This window comes from Ovis aries, chromosome 5, assembly GCF_016772045.2.
Source record: "Ovis aries strain OAR_USU_Benz2616 breed Rambouillet chromosome 5, ARS-UI_Ramb_v3.0, whole genome shotgun sequence".
NCBI lineage: Eukaryota > Metazoa > Chordata > Mammalia > Artiodactyla > Bovidae > Ovis > Ovis aries.
The window spans coordinates 1861912-1881793 of record NC_056058.1 but is presented as its reverse complement, the minus strand read 5'-3'; the positions used below and the strand labels follow the sequence as shown (position 1 = coordinate 1881793).

General features: G+C 56.2%; 1 protein-coding gene across 2 annotated transcripts in view; it reads right to left on the bottom strand.

The window, feature by feature from the left end:
• Positions 1-19882, bottom strand: part of ADAMTS2 (ADAM metallopeptidase with thrombospondin type 1 motif 2) — a 255023-nt gene that overhangs the window by 160575 nt on the left and 74566 nt on the right. For both annotated transcript variants that reach the window (XM_042250871.1, XM_042250872.2), the window contains one exon: positions 16432-16591. In XM_042250871.1, the coding sequence (XP_042106805.1) occupies positions 16432-16591 (160 nt within the window). The remainder of the gene's footprint in view (positions 1-16431; positions 16592-19882) is intronic.

Sequence of the window (19882 nt, the reverse complement as noted above, 5' to 3'; positions counted from 1 at the left end):
CCCTGAGGCAGGGCCAGCTCCCAAGACAGTGGCTCCTGGACTCATTCTGCCTCCTCTCAGCATGCTGGAAAACTGCTGTGTTCCCTTGGAATTGGCCCTCAGCTGCCGCTGGAGCCACACCACACACGGCAGAGACACGAATAACGCAAGGCCGGTCTCCCCGTCTCCTGCTACCAACATCCAAAGGGAGCAGGTGACTCTGCAGAAGCCGGCGCGGGGCCCGGCTGCCAGGGCCGGCGACACGTGGGCACATTCACCCTTCACCTACCAGGCTACCGGCCCCACCAAGGCCCTTTGCACAGAAACTGCCAGGCCAGTCTGGCAGGCCCGGGGGTGGCTGACATCCCCACATGCGAGGTGTGGCAAGCCACCCCATGAGCTCTCCATCACTCCCCCTCACCAGTGTCTCCCACTGCGTGGCCTGTGCCCACCCAGGGTGATTGCGCTCTGAGGCTGTCCTTCCTGCAGAAGGCCTGGAGGGTCTTGTTCTGGCCTCAGAGCACTGCAGCCCCGGGTCCCCTTCAGGAGGGAGCACGGGTGCCTCTCACACAGGCCGAGGGCCCAGGAGCCAGCTCAGCCCTTTCTCCCAGCGTATCTAGTCCTGTGACCCCTCACTTGGGTCTTGGCTGCCCAAAGGGAAAAGGACTTGGGAAACCCCTCCGGGTCCTGAGGTTCATGCCAGGAAGACGTAAACGAGTCTGTGCTGTGCAGGCGTATGCACGAGTACATGTGTGCACACGTGTGTTCACATGGACACATCTGCGTATACGTGTGTGTGAGAGAGAGACAGCTTGTGAGCGTGCAGCTACCCATGAGAGGCCGTCTTCCTCCCAGAGTCTCTCTCCATCCTCAACCGGAGCAGGCAGGGCCAAAGCGAGTCAGGGGGCCAGACAGGAAACCGCAGGGTAGAAGAGGCCTGGCACACGCCTGCAAACACTGTCTCAGGAACAGGCCCCGGGCACTGGGCCTTCTGATCTTTCTGAGAAACTGAAAATTAAGATTTTAGTGTGAAACCTCTTGACTTTTAAGTGTTCACTTTCACTGTCTGAAGACATTGTGTAACTCCAATAAAACATGAGAGGAGAGGGGTACAGCCTGTAAGCTACAAGATGGGCCCGGCTTTGGTCCAACACCCCTGAATTTGTAAATGGGGAAACTGAGGCTGAGCCCCTCGGCTCCCTCACCCTCTCTGGGCCACCGCAGCCCTTGGGGAGCACCCACATGTTCCAGGAACTGAAGGACACAGAGAAGGGGTCACTGGGGCCCTGGCCGCTGCCAGTTCTGTCCAAGGGCCCAAACTGAGTTTTCTGAGGTTGCCCCAGGTGGGTCCTCTCCTCAGCGTGTGAAGACCTGGCGTCCTTTTCAGTCCAAGGTCCCAGGACAAGGACAGGCCCTGTTCGTCCTACTGGTGAGTTTGCCAACAATGTAAGTAGCTTCTGGGACGCAGCCCAGAACTGAGGAGCTCAGTCGCTGGACCAGAATCCTACTGCACCTTCAGCTGATCTTTGCTGCAGGGACCGTGGGAAGGGTGAGCACGCCGGCAAAGCAGAGCGCAGGCCGCCGGGACTCAGCGCACAGCTGCACAGAGCGGAGGTCCACCCCTCAGCCCTCAGGCCTGGCCAGTGCGGGCGGTGGCCCCAGCGCCGTGGCAGGGGCCCGTCTCCAGGGCTCTGCAGACTGATCCCAACCAAACGCCCTTCCCTCCCCACTCCGCACCCCAGACTCCGTCTGGAGGCCTGGATGGAGCCTTCCCAGCCTCACGCCCGCCCCACTAATGCTCTGCAGACGGGCTTCGCCACTGGCCTCCAAGAAAAACACAACCACGATGACAGCAAATCTCACAGAAACGGAACTGCGGGAAAGGTCTCTCGCGATATTCTTGAAAGGGAAATAAAATTCCTCTTCAGTGTATTTCAGCCCTGCAGCATCACCAGCCGCATGGAGAGCTTGGCCCGGCTGCTGCCAGACTCCCAGGGGCTAGGGTCCCCGGCACTGAAGCCATCCTAGGACCCTTGAGCCTCCACTGCTGCTGCCAGGGGCCTGGGTGCTTCACACGCAGCTTTTGAAAATTTTGAATCAGCTTGCCAACATTTTGAAATGAAAATGTTTTACATAAAATCGCAATTTCCGGCTACTCCTGAGAAACCAGAGGCCCTCCTGTGACTGACTCCACACTGGCCCGCACCCTAGCAACGCTGGCATGGGGGACCCCAGCAAAAACACACGCTCTCCAGACACCTGACCCCAGGCTCTGTGCAAGGTGCCAGGGCGGGGAACACCCATCCCTGGGGCCCTGGCCGTGTCCGTGTCACTGCGCACCCAGCCCGCCGCTCCTGAGCCTGGTCACTGGGCCCGTGGCGCTTGCACTCCAGCCTGTGGCTGCCCACAGCTGAGGCTCTATAGGTTGATGGGTGGGAATGAGCATGCCCTTGTCCCTAACCAGAGCCCTCGGCTCATGACCCGATCTGTACTGAACTTCAGCCAATTTGAGACCCCTAGAGACCACTCCCCATGGGCCACTAGAGGTCTGTGCCTGGAGGCTCTGGGGATCCCACAACAGCCCTTGGTCCCTCATCCTGTGGGACATCAGCAGACTGGCCTGGTGCTCCAGCTCCTTGTTCTTCCAACTCCATCACCTGCCAAAGCCTACTTGTCCCCATACGCCTGGCCAGCCCTGCCACTGGCCCATGAACTGTCAAAGCACTGAGAATAAAGAGGGTTATCTGGCCCCTGGAACACACCCCATAGAGGCAGCTGGGCAAAGAAACCCCCACACCGAGTTAGCATTCCTCCTCAGCCAGGAATCCACAGACAGCATTTTCCACTTGTCCCAAAGGTGGGTTCGGAGAAATCTGGATAGAGGCCTTAAAAAATAAAAAAGTCCAGACATACAAAGACCTTCTCAGGCCTGCACCTCAGCAAAGATGATTCTGGTAAGTGTCAACCTGGGTCTGCAGGCAGAGTAGAGAAGAGGCAGAGACGAGAGGGCCCGGCTGGGAGCTGTGGCTCTGCTCCTCCCTGACCCTGGGAGGGTGCCGCCAGCCTGGATGGGAATGTGGTTCTGCCCCGTGGGCAGCACCCTCCTCTGATCACCATGGGGACCACCTAACAGGACCCTCAAGATCCTCGCTGCTCTCTCGCTCCATATTGCATCTGGCCGTTCCTCTTCCACTTTACCGGCAAAGGTCCGTATAGTCAAAGCTATGCTTTTTCCAGGAGTCATGTATGGATGTGAGAGTTGGACCACACAGAAGGTGGAGTGCCAAAGAACTGAGGCTTTTGTATCGTGCTAGAGAAAATGCTTGAGAGTCCCTTGGATTGCAAGGAGATCAAACTAGTCAGTCCTAAAGGATATCAACCCTGAATATTCATTGGCACGACTGATGATGAAGCTGAAACTCCAATACTTTGGCCACCTGATGTGAAGAGCTGACTCACTGGAAAAGATCCTGATGCTGGGGAAGACTGAAGGCTGGAGAAGAAGGGGACGACAGAGGACAAGATGGTTGGATGGTATCACTGACTCAATGGACGTGAGTTTGAACAAACTCCAGGAGATTGTGAAGGGCAGGGAGGCCTGGCATGCTGCAGTCCATGTTACAAGGAGTCGGACACGACTGAGCCAGTGAACAGCAACAGCTCCTCTTCACTGCCAGGGCCAGCCTGCCCGGGCCACAGTCTCTCCAGCCTCACGGCAGCGGCCTCTCCTGGCTCCCTGCCTCTTCCCCTCTCACCCACCTCCACAGTAACTAGGCCATACTCCCTCTCTACTTACAGCAGAGCAAACCACCCTCCCTCCAACCCCCACACCAAGACAGCCCGCCACAATCTGCCCCTCAGACCCTCAGTCTTCTCTAGTCCTTCCTGCTGGACCCCCAGACAGGCCAAGACCACTCCCCTAAGGACACTCGCCCCTGCTCCCCCAGCCCCTCCCTTCCTAGTAAACTGCAGTCCACGTCCAGATCTCAGCGCCAGCCTCCAGTTCCTGTGCGCTCACTGTGTGGCGTCTCCCACCGCTCCTGGGCAGGCATCCCGCCTGCTCACCGTGTTTGGCACACATATGACGTGTATGATCCTGGGCTTGGGGGTGCTGTGTCTGTCTGCTTCCCAGGGTTCCAGAGCCCAGCCAGGGCCCGGCCCTGTGCAGGCCATAAGTAAACCATCAGCTGAATGATTTGAACAAATGAGTGCCTGGGATATGCTGTCCACAGGGCACATGCTGAAAGACAGCAGCAGTCTCTGAATGGTCGCCAGGGTGTGCCAGGCCCAGCAAGGCGGCCTCCCCTGGTCCCTGGGCACTGCAGCCGGCCCCATCCCCCCACTGCCACAGTGAGGGCACACCACCCGACGTCCCAGGAGCCCAAGGCCCCAGCAAGGCCCCCCCTGCACAGAAACCCAAAGCCAGGGGCGTCAGAGCTGTGCCAACAACAAACGTGGGCTTCCTTCAGAGACGAACCCTCAAACGTCTGCCAAGGACAGCAGCGTCCTCAGGAGTGGAGGATGTGTGGCCAGGCCTCCGGGCACCAAGTTCACGGATACTGAAGCGCCAGCTACGTGCCAGGCACTCCCCCCAGTGCTGGGGGTTTCACAGCAAGTCCCCACAGCCGCTATACTAAATGACCTGAGATACCCCCTCACTCACCCTCTCCGTGCCCCAGATTCTGCATCCCGTAGGCCAGGCCTCAGCGCTAGGAAAGCCCCAGGCATCCCAAAGATGGCCAGCCTTCGGGGGGGGGTGGGGGGTGCGGCTGGGAAGCTCCTCCCTGACCAGGCAGGAGTGGACGGCCTGGCTTCAGCTGTGTCTCTACCACTCATGAGCTGTGACAGTCACTGCCTCAGTTTCCTCATCTACAAAGTGAGCATGATGACAACAGCAACCAAGCTCACAGAGTCGTACAGGAATCCACGAGCTAACGCGCCGGCAGCACTCCGGGGACCCTGCGCAGGGGAGCCCCACTGGCACGATGCTCTCCTCTGCCCCAGACTCTCAGCAGGCAGTGCCCTGGGCCCTGTTCTCTGCCTGCCCCCGGGACCGCCGTGCAGATTAAATGACACCCAGGTGCAGAGCGCCTATCCTCATACAGGCCCTCAATGAAGGCACACGTCCCCAGACCACCAACCGGCTCCGAGGGGAGGCAGAGAATCACCCACAGGCTGGGCTGCAGAAAAATGGGCTTTTGTGCAACAAAAACTAACATAACGAAAATGTAAAGGGAACTACGGCCTGGGGAAAAGGCCTGCATCAACCATGACAGAAAGTCGATATCTACAGTGGATAAAGGGCTTATCCCAATACAAAAGACCCCGGGAGATGAACGGGCAAGGGACTTCAACAGGTAGGGGAGACATACAAAGTAATCAAGCTCGAGGATTTCATCCCTCCTTGCAGACCATCAAAGCAGAAATTAAGGCAGAAAGCAGCACTGCCTCACTGTGAAGCAAAGTGAAAGCGTTAGTCGCTCAGTCATATCCAGCTCTGTGATGTCATAGACTGCAGCCCACCAGGCTCCTCTGCCCATGGAATTCTCCAGGAAAGAACACTGGAGCGGGTTCCATTCTCTTCTCCAGGGCGTCTTCCTGACCCAGGGATTGAACCCAGGTCTCCTGCATTGCAGACAGATTCTTTACCAGCTGAGCCACAAGGGAAGTCCAAGAGTACCAGAATGGGTAGCCTATTCCTTCTCCAGCGGATCTTCCCCGCCCAGCGAGCAAACCCAGGTCTCCCGCATTGCAGGCAGATTATTATTATATTATTATTATATATAATAATTATATTATATATTATTATACATATTATTATTATTATTTACCAGCTGAGCCACCAAGGATCAGCAAAGGATCCGCCAGCAAAGCCCTCGTGCTGAGGAGGACATGGTGACTGTGGGAGCCAGGGTGGGAAAGCAGCCTGGCTGCACCCAGGGCCGTGTATCTGTTGCCCTTGGATCCCATAATTATTCTGGTCACGTAGCAAGTTCTCCCTGCTTAGAGCCAGGGCTCGAGGGGATCCAGGCCATCATGCCTTTCAGGGTTAGCAACATATACCTATTCACAGGAGAAGAACTGAGGCCAGGAGGTTCCCAAGTCAAATTCCAAGAGAGGTTGCACAGAGGGCAGGGTCATTACCACCATCCATGCTGTGGGAGCAGCCGGCCAGCACTGCCTCCAGCCCGGCTGGGTGGACAGCAGACCTCCGTCTGGAGGGCCTGAGCGGCAGGCGCGCACAGCCCATCACACACACTGTCATCAGCTTCCACCCACCCCAGCGTGGGGCCCCCTCCGAAGCAGCAGGCATGGAAGGAGAACCGGATTCACCACAAAGGCCAGGACACACACACGTCCGAGGGTCCCTGAACTTTACACTATGCTCAGCTACCCCATCCTACAGAGCAGGGCCTCTGACTCCCAGGGCAAGAGGACCCAGAATCTGTCCATCTGTGGGGTCAAGTCTGGGGTCCCTGCCCCCCACCGCCAGGATCTGGAAGCCAAGTGGGCTTGGCCTCTGGCCAGCACTATCCCCTCTGGAGAGTCCCTTCCTCTGAGCCAGGGGAGGGAGGAACAGTGGGAGGGCACAGCTCTGAGGTCCGAGGACTGGGCCCCAATTCTGCCTTCTGCACTGGGCCTGCCTCCCCACCCCAGGCTGCGCCACACCTATCCACCATCCTCCCAGGAGCTGCCCTCGATCCCTTGCTCACACCCACGTCCTGTGAGCCCTGCCTCCAAAAGCATCCTGTGCTTGTCCACTCAGCCATCTCGCGCTGGCCATCAGGACCCTCCGGGGCCCCCTGGGTACAGCCCTCCCTGCAGCCACTCTCCACACTAATAGTCCTCAAAGGCTTCCCACTGCCAGGAGCATAAGACCTCACCTCCTCCACGACTCAGCCCCATCAGCCCTCCCCACCTCCCCGGGCCCTGCCCTTGCTCTCTCCATTACTCCCTCCCTCCAGGCACATGGCCCTTTTTCTGCCCCTCAGCCACACGGGGGCTGACTCCGGTTTCAGGGACTGGAGAGTCTCCTAGGCCGGGCCCTCCCACCAGCTGAGTGCATCTTGTCTCTGACCCAGAGACCCTCCCCCAACTCAGTTCACCCTTTCCTGGGTTCTGCTTTGCTCACAGCTTTACCCCTCTCCACAGCAGTGCGCAGGGTGCCTGTTCTTAGCCTCGGCGTTCCATCCAGCAGGCCCACTGTTGTCTGTGGTCTTCCCCTAGTGACTGGGGGCATCACTAGAAGCCTGGCCCCTTCCAGCCCAGGCCAGGCCTAGGCAGGCCCAGCTCCCAGGCCACCTCCTCCATCAGGATCTGGCCCCGGACTCCCCCAAATCCTGTGCCATCCTGCAAGCTCTCACCTGAGCCTTGCCTTCATCCCAAGCGTGCAACTTTGTCCTGCCTGCATATCCCTGGAAAGGAACACCAGCTGGACTCTGCCTCCAGGTTCTCCCATGCGCTCCACTCATTCTCTCGGAGGCCTCCCTTGCTCCAGGTCAAGGGGAAGCCCACACCCCAGCACTGAGCCCAGGCCCGTGGAGCCAGGTCAAGAGTTCTGGGAGAAACATCCCAACTCGAGAATCCAGCCCAAGTTCCAAACATGTGCGCACGGGAGTGTGTGTGCACAGCAGAGAGGGCCAGATGCCAGACGGACGGGGAGACGCACACAGGGGGAGGGAGAGACAGCCAGACACCAAGACTTCCGTCTAATTGCATGACCTTTTCCCAGCCCTGAGCTCCTTCAGCGCCAAGTGCACAGCACTGCTTGGTATTAATTTGAAAGAGAAATGGGTCAAGGAAAGTTGGACATTTTTTTATAGAAAACACTTCAGGCTTGGAGCTGGCTGAAGTGTTTGTCAACCTGCAGAGAATTCTGAGAGGAAACAGGCCTTGGTCAGAGCCTTCCAGCTGGTACAGACTTGCAGAGTTTGGACCTCAGGCCCAACGAGCTCCTGGGCTATGCCTGGCCTCACTGCTTCTGGGGAAGGGCTCCTCTCCCCTCTGAGCTGCCTTTGCAGCCCAATATCCCCTGATGCTGGGACCAGCACCTCTCCCCTGTCCTCGGACCCCTCTGCTTCGCCAAGAGGCCTCTGTCCAGGGGTCCATCATGGGACACCTGTCCCTCTGTCCCCCATCACACATACAGCACGCAGAAAGCCCAGACCCATGGGGTGTGGAGGGACCGTGGCAAGACACTCAGGGCCCAGCCGCTCCCATCCCCGGCAGGCCAGCTGAAGCACAAAGTGTCACAGACATGAAAAGTGGCCACTGGAGACATCAAATCTCTCCCGGAAACATCCCGGCCTGCTTCACTAGAGGCCAGCAAAGAGCAGGTCAGCAGAGCCCGTGGCTGACGTGACAGCCAGACACACCACTTTTGCTGATTTAATTCCAGGTGTACCCAGAGCAGAGCACGACTTTGCTTCTGAGATGGTGTGTTACCTGCAAGCCAGGCATAGTCACCCTGTGCCAACAGAAAGCTCTTTAGGGGACATTCACTACACAATCCCAGGGGATACAAAGAAAAGAGTATCAGTGAATTGGGTCTGTGGAAAAGAGTTCCCCAAAGATGGGGCGGCAAGGGCAGAGAGGCCCTCAGGGCCCGAGACAGCCTATGATCTTAAGCACGTGTGACAGCAAGCACAGAGTGGGCACCATGGCAAGGGTGAGATGAGGATTAGCAGGCCCTGCCGACATTATACCCATTTCAGAGAGGCGACAACGGAGACATGACGGGGCTGGGAAAGCTGCCAAGGCAGGCACACTCAACCCCTAACCACACTGCCCCTGGCCTCCGTGCTGGGAGCAGCTACTGATGTGCGGAGGAGGCTCCTCTAAGAACTGTCCCCTGCACCACAGGCAGGCCAAGGCCCAGAGCACTATCCCTGGGTCACATTCATCATCTGTTCACGGCGCTCCAGCCAAGATCCAGGTCCTTCCTGGGCCACGCTCACCCAGCCAGCACCACCCCTGAACCAGACTGCATTCGAATGTGGGGGAAGAGAGCAAGCGGGGAGGGTAGTCCTGAGACACAGCGGAGGAGCTGAGCATGTGGGCTCTCTGCACCCACCAGGCCAAGCGCCCTCACAGACTGCATCTGTGGAGTCTGGGAGGAGGGGGCATGCCGGGCAAGGCTCCACTGCAGGAGGAGGTGGGCCCAAGCCTCGGTCTGGCTGCAGGCACCACCTCTGCCCTCACAGCCACAGAGCCCAGTCAGAAAGACCCCAGCTCAGCAGCCAGCTCTGCAGCAGTCTCCTCAGTCTGACCCCAGACTGCAGCAGGCCTCAGCTGACCCAGCACGGCCCCCGCCCACCTCCCCGGTGTGCGGCCACGTCAGCACACAGGCATGTCCAGTGGCCGTCCAGGGGGCTGACCGCAGAGCAGCAGGAGCACCAGAGCCTCTGCCAAGGATACACTCAGCCCTGAAACACGCCTCCCGGAGTCGGGCCAACTGCTTCGGGTTTCGCAATCAGGACTTCTCTTGGGGTTCCCTCTGGCCCCCAAGCCATAGGCACAACCCAGGGTAGAATGAAGGGGAAGAACCGAGAGGGCCCTGGGCATAAAGTACTAAGGTGCCCAGACTTTCAGCTGCAATGCAGTGAGCTGGCAACAGCCAGCTGGGCAGGGCATGGGCCAAGGCCAGGAGCAGAGCCCTTGAGTCACCAGCCTGAAAGCACTGGGCCAGGCCCCAGGCTCCCACAGAGGCACAGAGAGGGGCCCTAGCACCTGGACTCTGGCCAAGTCTGGAGCTCAGGGTGCAAAACCTGCCTCTCTTGACCTCTCTTCCATTTCTGCTAGGACCTCAGCCTTCAACATTCCGATATCATGTAGGCTGAATCCTGGCCCCCAGGATGTCCCATCCTAACCCCCAGAACCTGTGAGGATAGCCTCGTATGGCTAAAGAGACTTAGCAGGCATGATTTAGCTGAAGACCTTAAAATGAGAAAATTCTCCTGGAGTAGCCCAGTGAGCCCAGCGTCATCACAAGTGTCTTTATAAGAGGGAGAAACTTGCTACAGACAAGAGAGAAGGCACCGTGACCACAGAGCGGAGGCTGGAGTGATGCGGCCACAAGCCAGGGAATGCTGGCAGCCCCCAGAAGCTGGGAGAGGCAAGGGACGGATTCCTCTCTCGAGGCCCCCGAGGAAACCAGCCCTGCTGACACCTTAACGTTAGCTCCTTGAGATTCACTCTGGACTCCTGACTTTCAGAAGAGCATAAGCCTCTGACTTTGTGGTAACTTGTTATAGTGGTAGGAGATAAAGCACTACAGAGCAGAAAGCTTCCCCAAACGGGCTTCCAGCAAGGTAGTGCCCCCTCCACACCCTCTACCCTATTACCCCATTACTCACCCCTCCCCCCCTCCACCGGGCCTCATTCCTGACTGAGCCCTCTCCCTTATGACTCACACCCACTGCATCACCAAGGTAAGCCTGACCATCTACCTGGCACCAAGTGGGGCCTTGCCCACTCCCCACTAGTGTCCTGTCCTGACAGGGCTACGCTCTCCCTGCAGCACTGCTCTAGGCTCCCTGCCTCCAGCCTGAACCAGAGCAGGCTGGTTACAACCCAGGACTGTCAGTCCCTTTCCCTGCTGGGGCGGCCCCTGTGAGCTCTCAGCATCAGCTCCAGCCCTCTGCTTCCTGGCCCTGAGCGCCCATCATGAGCTGTGCTCTTGGTTCCTTAGCCGTCTGGAAAACTCTCTGGCTCAGGGAAGTGGGGCGGAGACATGCAGCAGGTTAGGAGGGGAGGAAGGGCGGCTGGAGACTGTGCAGGCAGGCCACGCTCGGCCACGTGGAGAAGCCACGCAGGGCTGTCCTCGCTCTCCTCACAGGCTTTCCTTGGCAGCAGCAGGGCACAGCACTCCTGAGGGCACCCTGCCTCCTCTGCCCGCCAGGGAGGATGGTGCAGCCTGACAGCAGCAGGCAGAGGCTTGGCACGAGCTATTTCTGAGAGGGAGGCAGCCAAGGTCACAAGCGCTGAGCTGTCTGCCTTCTCTGCCTTCAGCCCAGGGCCAGGTGTAAGGCAGGGTGGGAGACTCTGCAGCCCACTAGCAGCTCAGCAGGAGTGCACAGCCCCACCTTGTCCCAAGGCCATGCCCAGGGACTGCAGGAAGCCCGTGGAGGAAGACACAGGACATTTCCACCTCCACGTCTCTGAAAACACAGGTGGTCAATAGGGGTCGTTGTTTTATTTGGCCCATATGGTGCTTTTCAGAAATCTGAAGCAACAATTTAAAATCAGGAGAGTTCACATCAAAGTTCTGATGTCTGGATTCTCTTAACAGCGAAAGGATTGGCTGCCCTGGGCCCACACTCCCACCGGGTCTTGGTCAGGGGAGCTGAGGACAGGCTGCCCTATGGACGTCATCTGTTGTCTGTCCTGGGCCCACAGTGAGGCCAGGGCCAAATGCCACGTGTCACTGCTGTATCCATTTCAGCAGAGACTTTCATGTTTGCATCAAAAGAAGGAAAATTAAAACCGGGCCAAGGGTAGGTATAATTTGTTTCCTTGCCCTCTGCCAGTCTCCTCACTGGCATTGCCTGCCGGGCCCTGCAGGCCTCAGTTTGCAGCCCTTGTCTTGAGATAGCAGGCAAATTGCATTGTTGCAAATGTGCCCGACAGAGTGAGACCACCAGCTCAGTGTGTGACTCAAGGACCTTTCCCACCCAGTGGGGACTTTCCCAGGGCCCCAAGTGCAGCCCTTCTTGGTGTGACCAGTAAGGCCAGTATCTCAGTACACTTGGTCTTAGGGTCTGACCTGCCACAGCACACCAGGCCCCGTGGTCTGGCTGAGACGGCACTAGGGTCCAGCAGATGCAGAAGAGGGGCGTGGGCCCTGCCTGGGCTGTGCCTGAACATCGTCCCCTGAGAATGAGTGAAATCTGCCTGCCGGGTTACTCCTCCACAGACGCGCAGCCCCGGCCGCTGCACAGTCAGCCTGGTAAGGGAGGCTCACTCACTTCCTACAGGACTGATGCTGAAGCTGAAGCGCCAACACTCTGACACTTGATGTGAAGAGCTGCATCACTGGAAGAGACCCTGCTACTGGGAAAGATTGAGGGCAAGAGGAGAAGGGTGCAATAAAAGATGAGATGGTTGCATGGCATCACTGACTCAATGGACATGAATTTGAGCAAACTCCAGGAGGTAGTGGAGGGTAGGGAAGCCTGAGTTGCAAGAGTCAGACACAACTTAGCAACTGAACAACAGCAACAACAAATAGATTGAATGGTGGTCCCCAAAGATACCAGGTCCTAATCACCAGAACCCGGGTGCATTACATAACCAAAAAGGGCTCCATAGATACGATAAAATTACGGGTCTCGACAGGTGGAGATCATCCTGGATTACCACGGTGAATCCCAAATGCAATCACAGGCACCCTTGAAAGAGGGAGACTGACAGCACTCAGAAGCAGAGGAGGCACTGTGGGCACGAGAGCAGAGGCTGGAGGGATGCAGCCACAAGGCAGGGAGTGCCGGCAGCCCCCGAAGCTGGGAGAGGCAGGGGGCAGACTGCCGCCGGAGCCTCAGGAAGGAACACAGTCCTGCCAGCACAACAACTTCAGCTCACTGCCTCCAGAATCCTGCCCTCCTGGAAAAGGGAAAGGAATGATAGAATCAGGGCTTCCCTGGTGGCTCAGAGGGTAAAGCATCTGCCCGCGATGCGGGAGACCTGGGTTCGATCCCTAGGTTGGGAAGATCCCCTGGAGAAGGAAATGGCAACCCACTCCAGCATGCTTGCCTGGAGAATCCCATGGACAGAGGAACCTGGTAGGCTACAGTCCACGGGATCGCAAAGAGTCGGACACGACTGAGCGACTTCACTTTAAGCCACCCAGGTGATGGTAACAAGCAGCCTGAGATTTGGGGTGTGACATGCCAGGATCAGGCAGATGAGCTCTGAGCAGGGCTTCCAGGCTGGCCTGGGGCTCCCCATTCCCCATACCCACTTGCCCTCAGCTACTCCTCACCAAGTGCTCAGGTCGGGGCCTAGAACTTGGGAGGGAGGCTCTGTCCATGCTTGTGTGTAAATGCAAACACACGCATGCACACGTGTGCAAACACCAGAGAAGCCGACATTACACACACATCTCCCAGCATACTGCCCTGGGCACAAGTCTGGCCCTGAGGAAGACTGAGAAAGGTCTAGCCCAGAGGAGTCCTAGAGATGCCTGAACCCCCTCTCCCCAAAAGGCCACGATGGCACCCTGGCCTTGGAGCACTGCCCTTCAGGCCCGGACAGGCTCCCAGGCCCAGCAGAGCCAAGCAGAGACACTTCCGCAACACCTGTGAGGCCAGTGAGGGGGAAAGTCACCCTGGTCTCCTTCAGTCCCTTGCCCACCCTAGTGCCCTCCTCCAGGGTCTGAAGGTGTGGGCTAAGCTGCCCAGGGCAACATCCAACCCCGGCCTGAGTCCTGCAAGGCACCCCAAAACCTTCGTTTTCCATCCATTTTCCTGGGCAGTCAGCAACCCAGTAGCTAACCTCAGATGATGGGGTCTTGGTGACAAGGGTGCTCTGAGGCTCTGAGAGCCCCCGAGACCACCCCAGGAAGTCCACTGGCTGCTCAGGGAAGCCAGGGCAATGACAATGTGTTTCAATGCCCAGGAAGAGCTGTGTATAAGACGCCCCCAACAAACCCCCCACCCCAGCCACACCAACCCCCACAAGCACCCTCACCCATGACCACACCACCCTCCACAGGCACCCCCGCTCCACCTCCTACGCTGGGAGATGCTAACCTCCCAGGCCAGGAGGCTCAGGACAGGTGTCTCCACTTCCCCTTTCTCAGAGGACCCATTATATCCATGTCCTCGATAAATGGCCAGGGTATTTCAAGCATGCCTACAGAAGTTGCCTCACGGGACCCCTCAGCTTCCAGTTAGTACCTCCTGCCTTCTTTGATCGGAGCCACACAGCAGAATTTATGAGAAAAAAAAGATCCCCTAGCTTACACACACACACGGGCACGCACGCACGCACGCACACGCGCACACACTGGTGTTCTGCGCCCAGTAGGTCACGTCCTCTTTCAGGAAAGAGCATGGAGCAAACGTGCTCAGACAAGGACATTGCTTTTATGCATCTACCAGTTGCCACTGTGGGCCCTGACAAGACTGGGGCTGACGGACAGCAGGACTGTCCGGAGTCACTGCAGGCCCTCAGACCAGCCGCAGCAAAAAAGTGTGTCTGGGCCACCTCCAGCCAGAGAGTGGGCCTCAACCCTGGGTACAGGGGAACAACCAGGCACATGCAGGGAGAAATGTGCTCTCTGGGGACATCGTCCACGCAGGGTCACATGGACCCTGGGCAGGGACACCAAGGAAAGGGTGGTTGGTGCCAGACTCTGGCCTCTGGCTGAGACCTGCTACCTTCAACCCACAGCCTTCAGCCTACATACCCACAGCCCTGGGCTGAGGTCCGGAGCTCAGTCCGGAGAGCCCCGCACCCCCAGCCAGTTTCAGCGCAGCCTCAGCGCCAGACCCGAGCAACTGGCCTTCCCTAGAATCTCCTAAGGTCAATGGTTTCTGGGCTTGTGCTGAGTTTGGAATCCCTTTCCTGTGTTCTGAGTTTAAGCGCTCACCAGAGATTGGCGGATGAGGTTAGGGAAAGGATTCCAGAGAAGATGTCAGAAGGCCAGCAGAAGCCTGGGAAAGAAGGCCCGGCCAGGAAGGAGGGCAGCATGGTCATGAGACAGCAGCACACGGGTTTAGGGATCAGCAGCCCGACCCGGGCATCTGGCAGCCCCACTGTGCAGGCTTCCCCTCAACCGGCCTAAGCGGCCCCCGCCAGGAAACCCCCTGAATCTTCCAGTAAAAGCCAGCCCAGAAGCACCGAAACCAAAGTGGCCAGCCCTCAGCTCTCTGAAGCACAGGGATTTCTAATCACTCTGCACAGATGAGAAAGCAGAGGCCAGAGACCCAAACCCGCCCAAGGGCAGCCAGCCAGCAAGGAGCGACACCAGGGTCCTGATCCCTGATCTGAGGCACAGCGCCTGCCCCATTTCCACTCCTGCCCTCACCCAGTGGGGTTACTCTCCATTCCTCCCCATGCAGAGAAGCCCAAGGGTAGGGGAGATAGGAGGGGCTGAAGCTGGGAGGGCCAGGAAGGCAGCGGCTGGGGGACCCCCTCCACTGTTGGCAGATGGCTTGCAGTTCATCATCTGGGGTGGAGGGGCAGCGAGTATTGATCAACTCTACAGAGCGCTGGGCATCCTGATAGGACAATTCCTTTGCAAAAGTACTTGATACCAGTCCTCGAAATTGGAATGGTGCCCTGCCAGGCTGCACCCAATTTATCTGTCAGCTGGGAACTCAGAGAGACCTAAATTAAATGAGGCAGGGCTGTCTGGGGGCAATGGGAGTGTCTTGGCTAATCACAGCACAGCTGGGCGGGCCCAGGGTTTCCTGTCAACACACAGATGAGTTTAACTCCAGACGCGGCCTCCGTGCCCTGCCTGCTGCCACCTGCGTGGCCATGACCCGGTGCAGCCCGGGATCTACAACTGGAAACTCAGGGCTGGTGCAGCCTGCCAGAGCCAGGCACAGAGCCTGGGCACGGCGAGGCCTGCCGGGACCACGGCCAGAACCCAGCCTGGCCTTGCTGCAGCCAGGGATCTGAGACCCTGAGGACGCCGGGAGCTCTGGGCCGCAGGTCTGCCCTCCCGGAGGGCGCTGAGGGGCTGTACCACCTGCCTAGCAGCTCCCTCCTCACTCCTAGGCCCAGGAGCGCAGCTGGCTCTAAGTTGAAAAAGATAAAGCCACACAAGTGTGTGCCCAGGTCGCTGAGGCTGTACCTTTGGGCTCTCTGTGGAGCACTCCCCGCCCCCTCCCCGCTGCCTCCCAGAGGGAGCAGGATCCAGTCGGTGCCAAGGAAACACTCAGGGCCTTCGTCCGTGAGCCCAGGCACAGGCTCCCAGACATGGGTACGGGACTCAGGCTTGGTCTGGGTCTTGCCTGCTCCCGGACACTAGGTCAGACCCTCAGGCAGCTTTTACTGCCTGCTCAGGACTTCCCCAGTGGAGCTAGTGGTAAAGAGCCCTCCTGCCAATGCAAAAGACGTAAGAGATGCGGGTTCAATCCCGGAGTCGGGAAGATCCCCTGGGAGGAAGGCACGGCACCCCACTCCAGTACTCTCGCCTAGAGAATCCCATGGACAGAGGAGCCTGGTGAGCTACAGTCCACAGGGTCACAAAGAGTCGAACACAGCTGAAGCGACTTAGCACACACACGCTGACATGGAGGCCTCAGGCCCACAGGTTTATGGCCCACATACACCCAAAGCAGAGGTCCCCAACTCAGCATTTTAGCACCCTCACTGCGCTGTGTGGTCAGCAAGGGTGGTCTCAGCCCAGGCCTGGGACCAGACCTACAGAAATGATGCCTGGATCCCCCCAGCGGAGCATTCAAGGGCTACCGTACAACCTCCCACCTGCAGCAGCCTTACCTGTGTCCAGGGCCTGTGGCCCCCCCAGAGGAGGGGATCTGGAGGGGGTCGGTCGGTGATACACCACGTGTACACGGCCCTGTTCAGCCTCCGTTGCCGCCAGACCTTTCTCCAGGGGCTCAATAAAGAATTCCTCCTCTTCCATACGGATCAGGCCAGCCTACAGGGCAAAGATGAGATTGTTCAAATTCCCAGATCACAGCAGACCAAGGAGGGGAAGCAGTGAGGAGGGCCCCAGAGAGCAAAACTTCTAACTTGGCTGCACAGGGCCCAGCGAACCCCAGCTAGGTGTGAGGCCTGAACCCCAGGCCAGGAAGGGCATGAATAGGTGGCTACAGAGGCCCCATCATGCCAGAGCCTCCACTTAACACCCATGAAGGCCAGAGCCATCTGGGGGTGGTGAACCCTGTCTGAGGAAGGGATTCTTGCCTGGGTCACCCCCACCCTCACCACCAGGAGCTCAAAGTCCAAGACAAAGGCCAAAACTCTCAGCCAGGGACTGAATCTGCCACAGGTATGCCACAGGACACAAATAGTATTTTCAAAGTTCTGAAACCGACCCTCAAAATGATAAGATTTCATGTCTGAAATCTGGAATTCCATCTTCCCTTGGAAAATGCAGGCTCTGACAACAGTGCCTGGTGCCCAGCAGCAGACACCAGGGATAGAGCACACACTTCGGCTGCAGGCCACAGTTCCTACTGAATATCCTTTTATCCGTGACAGCCAGCAGCCCAGGCTCTACAGCAACTGAACCGCTGCCTCCACCAAAACTAGTTATGGCTCTTCCACGCTGTAAAGCCCTCAAAGGATCCCCGTCCCCATCAGGATTCAAGCCGTTCTACACCCTGGCATCCAAGGCTCTCAGCCTGCCACTGTCCTCTTTGCCCCCAGCTCACACACCTCACACCAGTCCCTAAAATAGTCCCGTCCTTCCAATATAGTGCACACCACCTGGCCTTCAAGCTCCCGAATCAATGGAGCCCTCAGCTTGGGAGGACCTGCTGCTTTCCCCACCCTTGGCCATCTGATAAACTCTAATTCTCCAAGGCTTGGCTCAGACCCCTCAAATGCCATGCCCCAACTGCAGGCATATGGCCCTGCCCTCCCCTTGAGGCCATCCCACCATCACTGCCCCATTCAGCTCCGATACTTTTGATTCCATAAACCAATTGTCACAGTAGGAGTCTCCACTGTGTCGAGCTGCAGATGTATTTTCTTTAGATCATATACTTACAAACTACTCATGGTTTGGAATTTTTTAAACCACTTTTTTGAGGTACAGCTGACATGTAAAAAGATGGTACATAGTTAATATATTGGAGAAGACAATGGCACCCCACTCCAGTACTCCTGCCTGGGAAATCCCATGGACGGAGGAGCCTGGTAGGCTGCAGTCCATGGGGTCACAAAGAGTCGGACACGACTGAGCGACTTCACTTTCACTTTTCACTTTCATGCATTGGAGAAGGAAATGGCAGCCCACTCCAGTGTTCTGCTTGGAGAATCCCAGGGATGGGGGAGCCTGGTGGGCTGCCGTCTATGGGGTCACACAGAGTTGGACACGACTAAAGTGACTTAGCAGCAGCAGTTAATATATACAACTCACTAAGTTTGGGAATGAGCCTGGTGGCTCAGACGGGAAAGCATCTGTCTACAACACAGGAGACCTGGGTTCGATCCCTGCGTTGGGAAGATCCCCTGGAGAAGGAAATGGCAATCCACTCCAGTACTATTGCCTGGAAAATCCCATGGACAGAGGAGCCTGGTAGGCTATAATCCATGGGGTCACAAAGAGTCAGACACGACTGAACGACTTCCCTTTCATACACTCACGAGGGCTTTCCTGGTGGCCCAGATGGTAAAGAATCTGCCTGCAGTGCAGGAGACCCAGGTTTGATCCCTGGGTTGGGAAGATCCCCTGGAAAAGGAAACAGCAACCCGCTCCAGTATTCTTGCCTGGAGAATTCCAGGGACAGAGGAGCCCGGCAGGCTACAGTCCATGGGGTCGCAAAGAGTCACATATGACTGAGCAACTAACACTTTCACTGTGACACACTCGTAAAAACCATCACCACCATGAAAGTGAAAGTGAAGTCGCTCAGTCGTGTCCAACTCTTTGCAACCCGTGGACTGTGTAGCCCACCAAGCTCCTCTGTCCATGGGATTCTCCAGGCAGGAATACTGGAATGGGTTGGTCATAAACATACCCATCACCTCTCGCAGTATCCCCCTACACTTTTTATTGTTATCATTTTTTTTGCAATAAGAACACTATATGTAAAATTAACCATCTTAGCAAATTTTAAGTATATTATAGACTATTTTTCATAGAGTATTGTTAGTTATAGGCACTGTGCTGTATAAAAGATTTCCAGTACCTACTTATCTTGCATACTGAAATTTTGTACTCTTTGATAATCACCTCCCATTTCCTCCTCCCTCCAGCCCCTGACAACCTGTGGTTATGAGTTTGGCTGTTCTTGATTCTACACATAAGTGAGATGTTACATATTTGTCTTTCTGTGTCTAGCTTATTTTCACTTAGCATAATATCCTCTAGTTTCAGCCATTCTGTGCAAGTGGCAGGATCGCCTTCTTTATAAAAGCTGAATAAAAATATTTCCATTTCAACAGCATCTGTAGAATACATTGTACATAAATACCACATTTCTTTATCAATTTGTCATCCACAGATGGACATTTGGGTTGTTTCCATGCCCATTGTGAATAGAGCTGTAATGAACATGGGGGTACAGATACCTCTTCAAAATCCTGTTTCTATTTTCTTTGGATACATTCCCAGAAGTGGGATTGCTGGTCACGTGGTAGTTATATTTTAATTTTTTGAGGAACCTCCATATTGTTCTCCCTGGTGACTAAGCCAATTTCACTTTTTCGCATTCAGTTTTCCCAACACGGAGACACTGTCTTTTCACATTGAAACTTCTTGGCTCCCTTGTCAAATATAAATTGACTGTATATGCATAGGATTATTTCAGGGTTCTTGATTCTGATCCATTGGCCTATGTGTCTGGTTTTATGTCAGTACCATACTGTTTGTATTACTAGAGCTTTATAATATGTTTTGAAATCAGGACGTGTGATGCCTCCAGCTTTGTTCTGTCTTAAGGTATTTGAGGTATTTTTGTGGTTCCACAAAAATTTTAGGATTTTTTAATATTGGAATTTGGAATTTTGATAAGGGCTGCATTGAATCTATAAATAGTTTTGGACACTATGGACATTTTATAAATAGTAACTCTTCTGACCCATGAACACAGTATACTTTTCCATTTATTTGTGTTTTCTTCAATATCTTTAATTAGTATCTTACAGTATACAGTCCATAGATCTTTCACTTCTTTGGATAAATTTATCCCTAAGTATTTTACAGTATCAGATGCTATTGAAATGGAAATATTTTATTTCTTTGTCAGTTCACTATTGG